General features: G+C 41.1%; 1 protein-coding gene across 2 annotated transcripts in view; it reads left to right on the top strand.

Annotated features, from left to right (window-relative positions):
* LOC309702206 (protein NLRC3-like) overlaps positions 1-7,707 on the top strand; it is a 361,701-nt gene that overhangs the window by 178,452 nt on the left and 175,542 nt on the right. The window contains exons 8-10 of one of the 2 annotated variants that reach the window (XM_082526721.1): positions 372-545; positions 909-1,082; positions 7,496-7,669. The exons of the other annotated variant lie outside the window; for it this stretch is intronic. Of the exons in view, the coding sequence (XP_082382847.1) occupies positions 372-545; positions 909-1,082; positions 7,496-7,669 (522 nt within the window). The remainder of the gene's footprint in view (positions 1-371; positions 546-908; positions 1,083-7,495; positions 7,670-7,707) is intronic. 2 annotated transcript variants of the gene reach the window in all.

Below are 7,707 nucleotides of genomic sequence, written 5' to 3' on the forward strand. Positions count from 1 at the left end.
GTACAGCTCCAAGGATCTGCAGCTGCTGGCAGATTCAGTCATGCATGCTTGATTGTTTTTCAGTCTCTCAGGTCAGATGAAGTCATATTCTTTATGAATCAGCATAAGAAGTCAATAAAAATTCAAAGCAAATCAAGATGAGCGTTTATTCTTGTTTTAACAAATATATGAGCGAGAGGGACCTTTTTAGTCTAAAGTTATAATCATCTGCCACATTTCTAATCTCTTTACTACGTGGACTTTTAAAATATTTTCTGTTCCCCCAGACTGAGTCTCTGTAACTGGTCAGAGAGTTCATTTAACTTGTCATTTGATAACAGTTTGTTATCAAATTACAGTTTTTCAAATTGTGTTTTTATTTTGTTTTTTAGCCTGAGTGTCCCTGACCTCTCAGACAGAGGCTGTGAAGCTCTGTCCTCAGCTCTCAGCTCCCAGTCTTCTACACTGAGAGAGCTGGCCCTAAGTAACAACAACCTGCAGGATCCAGCAGTGGAGTTTCTTTCTGCAGGACTGAGAAGTCCAGACTGTAAACTGAATACTCTGAGGTGAGATCAAGTTATGTTGTGCTTTTCATCAATTGACAGAATTAACCAATAAGAATCCACTAAATGGGAAAAAAGTCAGTTAAACTTCTGTAATAGTTTTATGATAATTTAATGAGCAGAGTTATTGATTAATATGTCAGCTACTTTGGTGCTAATGCACTGCCCGGCACATGGAGCCCAATTGGCATTTGCAATAGAATACCAGAATTGATTGACCATTGTCAGTTAACAAATGTCAGCGTCATCCATTTGTTGACTCTCAGTAAAAAAACAGGATTAATTGCTAAATCTAATAACTCTTTAGTGCACCCTCATTGCAACTTAACAACAGTGTTTGTTTAATGTTTATCTGTCATTTTTCAGACTGAGTCACTGTAAGCTCTCAGAGAGAGGCTATGAAGCTCTGTCCTCAGCTCTCAGCTCCCAGTCCTCTAGTCTGAGACAGCTGGACCTGAGTAACTCTGACCTGCAGGATTCAGGAGTGAAGCTTCTGTCTGCTGGAGTGAAGAGTCCACACTGTAAAATGGAAACTCTCAGGTCAGGATTTAAAATTTTCCAATGATGATCACGTTAAACCTGATTTCTATTACTGCATAAACAGGAAATTGATTTTTAAAAAAGTCTTAATGTAGAAATTAGTGTCTGGGGTTTTTAGTGATATTTGTTCACTTTCTGTCTTTCATTTGCAATGAAATGTCCCATCTGCTCCTGAGTCCAAAATATTTATTTTAGCAGTGCTTCATCCACCAAACCTTCTAGTTCGATTCCTGTATGCTGAAGGTTTTTACAGAGCTGTTTGTTCAGATATCAGAATTTGATTTTCAGAAACATTTAGTAATAAAAATATGATCAATTGATTATTTCTGACTGAAAAGATGAAATATACAGGGAGTGCAGAATTATTAGGCAAATGAGTATTTTGTCCACATCATCCTCTTCATGCATGTTGTCTTACTCCAAGCTGTATAGGCTCGAAAGCCTACTACCAATTAAGCATATTAGGTGATGTGAATCTCTGTAATGAGAAGGGGTGTGGTCTAATGACATCAACACCCTATATCAGGTGTGCATAATTGTTAGGCAACGTCCTTTCCTTTGGCAAAATGGGTCAAAAGAAGGACTTGACAGGCTCAGAAAAGTCAAAAACAGTGAGATATCTTGCAGAGGGATGCAGCAGTCTCAAAATTGCAAAGCTTCTGAAGCGTGATCATCGAACAATCAAGCGTTTCATTCAAAATAGTCAACAGGGTCGCAAGAAGCGTGTGGAAAAACCAAGGCGCAAAATAACTGCCCATGAACTGAGAAAAGTCAAGCGTGCAGCTGCCAAGATGCCACTTGCCACCAGTTTGGCCATATTTCAGAGCTGTAACATCACTGGAGTGCCCAAGAGCACAAGGTGTGCAATACTCAGAGACATGGCCAAGGTAAGAAAGGCTGAAAGACGACCACCACTGAACAAGACACACAAGCTGAAACATCAAGACTGGGCCAAGAAATATCTCAAGACTGGTTTTTCTAAGGTTTTATGGACTGATGAAATGAGAGTGAGTCTTGATGGGCCAGATGGATGGGTCCGTGGCTGGATTGGTAAAGGGCAGAGAGCTCCAGTCCCACTCAGACGCCAGCAAGGTGGAGGTGGAGTACTGGTTTGGGCTGGTATCATCAAAGATGAGCTTGTGGGGCCTTTTCGGGTTGAGGATGGAGTCAAGCTCAACTCCCAGTCCTACTGCCAGTTTCTGGAAGACACCTTCTTCAAGCAGTGGTACAGGAAGAAGTCTGCATCCTTCAAGAAAAACATGATTTTCATGCAGGACAATGCTCCATCACACGCGTCCAAGTACTCCACAGCGTGGCTGGCAAGAAAGGGTATAAAAGAAGAAAAACTAATGACATGGCCTCCTTGTTCACCTGATCTGAACCCCATTGAGAACCTGTGGTCCATCATCAAATGTGAGATTTACAAGGAGAGAAAACAGTACACCTCTCTGAACAGTGTCTGGGAGGCTGTGGTTGCTGCTGCACGCAATGTTGATGGTGAACAGATCAAAACACTGACAGAATCCATGGATGGCAGGCTTTTGAGTGTCCTTGCAAAGAAAGGTGGCTATATTGGTCGCTGATTTGTTTTTGTTTTGTTTTTGAATGTCAGAAATGTATATTTGTGAATGTGGAGATGTTATATTGGTGTCACTGGTAAAAATCAATAATTGAAATGGGTATATATTTGTTTTTTGTTAAGTTGCCTAATAATTCTGCACAGTAATAGTCACCTGCACACACAGATATCCCCCTAAAATAGCTAAAACTAAAAACAAACTAAAAACTACTTCCAAAAACATTCAGCTTTGATATTAATGAGTTTTTTGGGTTCATTGAGAACATGGTTGTTGTTCAATAATAACATTATTCCTCAGAAATACAACTTGCCTAATAATTCTGCACTCCCTGTGTATTTGGTCATAGTGATATGACTCATTGCCTCACTTAAATATAAAATGTAAACAAAAATTCAAAACAATAGATTAATACAAAACAGAGTTTGACTGTCGAGCTTAAAGTGAGCTTGAATGTTATTCACTTCCTGTTTTATTTTGGTAGTTATCGTCTCTGATTTTTACCCCAACATTGTCTACATTAGTTTCAGCTGTAGAAGGTTTTATTGACTGTTTGATTTGTCACTTTATTTAACTATAATTGTTGACTTATAAACTATTGCTTAAAATGTATTTTCATTAAAATACCAAATAATTTATTACTTTATCATCTAATTAGATTATAATTCTGTAAATAAGAGTGATAGTGTGGCCTGTGTGGGTTGTCTTCAGGTTCTCTGCTTCCTCCCACAGTCCAAGAACATGCATGCTGGGTTAACTGGAGATGTGTGATTGTGAGCATAAATGTTTGTCTGTCTAGCTCTGTTTCTACCTGGCTACATCACCGTTACTGATGCTGAACCAATAACCTGGTCTGGACCAGGTTATGTTCAGAGTTTTTGTTTAAAATCAGCTGAAGTGCCTCATTTTCACTGATTCTTTCATTTACAGAAAGCTTTAAGTGAGATATAGATTCAGTCATATGTTACTAATATTACTTTTAACCTGAGTAGCGAAAGTCCGCGGTGATCTGAAAATGATGTGCCGGGAGTTGTGCCGTTCTCTGCGGCTTCAGTGACCCTCGAGCTCTCGACTAGCTGGGTAACAGACGTCGCCGAAAACGTCGAAGCACTTTTGCACTTTTGCAAATATGCGATATCTTCATAAACCGAGCAGATATTTGAAGTTTACACACCCACATTCTCCCCTGAAAATATGTTAAAAGTTTATTTTGTGACCCAGGAAGATTAATAAGAGTAATTTTAAAACTTAGTAGCGGTCACCATTACCGGAAACTGGAGTTTGGCTGGGCCGCACAATGAATTCTGGGATATGGTGGGCCACGAAGGACACACCCGACCCATCCTTCAAATTCGGGGAAAAGGAGGACGCATTTGTCGGCTGCATTCGGAGGAATTTGGACAGCCTTCGGTGCGTCGCTGTGACGTAATCTGTCTACAAATGTGTCCTCAGGAGGACGCAGCCCATGAATTTGTACACACCGAGCCTGCGTGCTGGTAGCACCTTAGCCACAGCTCGGGTGTGGAGGAGAAGCTGAAAAAGAAGGTTTTCTAGTTTGTAAGGAGGAAAAAACTGAGAGGACTAAGTGAAAGAGAGGCTGGAGAGTAACACAGAGCAGCAATGAATGCTGCTCACACAGTTTAGACAGTTTAGCATCAAATGTTCGAGTGAGTTAGCTCCCAGCTAACTAGCAGAGCAGCAAACTAGCAGAGCAGCTAACTAGCAAACCAGCTAACTGCACCCACAAGCTGCGACTGCGTCTTTCTAACAAGAGCGTCAGACACGCAGACTGGTTTTCTTTGTGGATGATGATGTGTTCTCACACTGATCCTTCATGATGATGCTGTCATCCACCCACTGCTCCTGGTGTTGCCAACTCCTCAGTAAGGAAAATCGCTATTGGCTGTCCTAAAAGTCGCTGCAAGTCGCTAAATGATGTCATCGCCTAATTTGGATAAATGGTCATGTAATTGTAATTGTAACGTACGTTGTAGGAGAGAAAAATAACATCGTGGAAGAGACATAACGTGAGTAAAAAAATGTCCTTGAATGCATTTAAATAAATAAATCATAGTTCTGTCTGTAACTATTACAACACTCTCACCACATTTGTTAACAATTCTCTCAACAAATGTGTTTCTCCTCGTTCTTTGTTATCCAGCTGAGACTTTGGGTATAAATGTGTCATAAACAGGATAAAGCAGTGCAGGTTCAATGTAATCAAACCTCAGACTGAGTTCAAAATCATCACCTGTCCCTGATACCACATCAGCACCAGAACCATGATGTGTTTACTCACATTTAAAAAGGTGGAGGGCAGTGTGAATGGACTGTTGTCATTGGTCTGAATGTGCCTCTATAAACATGTGCTCTTCATTATTGATGTTTTCCTAATGAACAGAAAATGAGACTTAACAAAATCCTTCTGACTGTTGTTGGAGCAGGTTGGGTCCTGGGTTTGAGTCCCCCGCTGAACCACAGGGGCTTCTAGCTTTGTTTCACAGTGTATAGAACAACAAATAAAACCAAATCACAAAAAAACACATCAGACTTTGAGGGTTGAACCAAGGATGAGGAAGCAGACTCGGCCCCAAACATCTGGATATATGGATGGTTACCAGAGCAACCACAGCAGTGTGCTCTCAGTATATTTAGTTGTATAAAGGTGTTTGTGGTGTGTTGCAGCTGAAGCATGTATGTTGACACAGGGAGAAAATAGTGTGAGGACACTGTTCACAGCAGTCACAGCTCGCTGCCTTCAACAGTCTCTTCCTTCCTTGTTTGGATGTCACTGATATCATCTTCTGCTCTCACACTGACCACCTGTTGAAGCTAACATGCTAACATGGAAGCAGCAGGTATGCCACCTGTGGCAGCTGAGGTCACGTGACCTGAGTGTTTGAACCACACGTTGGAGCAGCGTTTCCAAACATCTGCACTTCAGAAGCTCCAAAGTGTGGAAACGTCACTGTGGAGCGTCTCATCACTATCTAAGAGATTTTCTTGCCTCTGCAAAGCGAAGCTTGCAAACAGCACCATAGTTTGTCAATCCCAACCAATCAGAGCGCTCCTTATGTCACGTCACATGACTCGTGTGTTTTCCTCTTTGATTAGCACCCAAAGAACTAAAGAAAGGCTAAAAGGACGTTCAGCCAATCAAATCCCTCCTAGCAACAGGAAGTCTAGAGAGGAAATGGAGCAGAGCAGGAGAATCACCAGTTTAAATGTCTGAGTTTTAAACTGGTGACCCTCTAAAGAGGCTTTTATTGACTCTTTCTGTTTTCTTTACAGCTTTTTTTCACCATTTAAACTGTTTAATATCAGATTTAGAAATAACTTTTGGACAGTTTTTCTACATTTGCACTAAAATGTGACATAAATAATGACTTTCTGACTTTACGTTGGACTAATCTAACGACTCAGCCTGGCTATGTTGGACTGGGTGTGGCAGCAGCTCCCAGTTTGAGTTCAGGAGACAGACACCCTCTCTACTTTGAAGATCAGCTTCAAACTTTCCTTTTTGATAAAGCTTATAGTTCGAGCTGGATCAGGTGACCCTGAACCATCCCTTAGTTATGCTGCTATAGGCTCAGGCTGTTGGTGGACTTCCCATGATGCTCTGCTTTCTTCTCCCCTCTTTTCACTCCTGATGCTTTTATATGTCACTACTACGTGTCCTTAACTTTTGTCTCTCTGTTTTGTTCTTGTCTCTCTGAGCTCATCTCTTCTCTTTCCCCTCACCCTGCAACCAGTCATGGTAGATGCTCCTCCTGGAGCCTGTTTTCACTGGGAGGATCTTTGTGTCAAAGGGAGTTCTTCTTCCCACCATCACCAAGTGCTGCTCACAGTGGATTGTGTCGTGAAATCTATCAATGTAGAGCAGTGAGACAAACCACGGAGGCCCCAGAGAAGTGCAATCAAACGATGAGTTTATTAACACACAGGAGAAAACATCAGCCTATGTCTTCTGACAAAAATACATGTTGTGGACACTTACAAAGCAGTGGGGTATACGCCCCCCCATGGCGTCAATAAAAATAGTCAGAGTAAAATATGTTCCAGACATTAGTCACAGTTAATGGTACATCTTGTACATGTTTAATGGCTATAAACAGACACAGAACTTCTCTTTTCTGTAACACCTTCCATACAAGGTAATAAACTTCAAGCCCTCAGGGTCTCTGGGGCTAATTATTGACTCTGGTCATCTGTTGCCAAGTAGAGTAAAATATAGTGAGACACCAAATGAGTTAAGGCCTCAGGCCTGACGCATTCCTAGATTATATGTGTTATGTATTGTAAGCATGCATGTAATCATCCTGTTCTAGTTTCCCTCAGCATGGATCACCTGGACAGTCACGCCAGTGAAGCTTAAGACCCTTAATGAACCGAACATCAACTCAAAATAAGCACAAATATGCAATGTGTATGAAATACTTCTGACCGTACTTGTAATAAGAGTTAACATAATTGAAGGATCCTCAAATGAACATGTTCAATAGACAACTTTAATGCAATATCAATACTGTGAGAAATATTATTAGATGGAATAATGCTGTAAAGAACATTATTAATGCAGTTATAATGATGCAGATTATATGGCAGCAATAAAAGAATTTCTGTATCTCCACAATTGTCTGATGGTTGGGACTTTCTCTCTAATATTGGAGGCTGTTACCTTACACTGTTAAACAGCTTCAGATGACTGTTGTTGTCTGTTGGGTATTGTCACTTATAAATAAAGTTACATTGAATGGATGTATGGATGGATAGATGTTATTGTGACAAAGAGAAAACAACTGTTGACAGATTGATTGTTGTTTTGTGTGTTTGCAGTCTGTCAGGCTGTCTGATCACAGAGGAAGGCTGTACTTCTCTGGCCTCAGCTCTGAGCTCCAACCCCTCCCATCTGAGAGAGCTGGACCTGAGCTACAATCATCCAGGTCCCTCAGGAATTAAGCTGCTGTCGGCTGGACTGAAGGATCCAGGCTGGAGACTGGACACTCTCAGGTATGGAGAGAATGTCTGATAGAGGAGGAAGAGCTGGA

This window comes from Aulonocara stuartgranti (assembly GCF_965226115.1).
Source record: "Aulonocara stuartgranti genome assembly, chromosome: 3".
NCBI lineage: Eukaryota > Metazoa > Chordata > Actinopteri > Cichliformes > Cichlidae > Aulonocara > Aulonocara stuartgranti.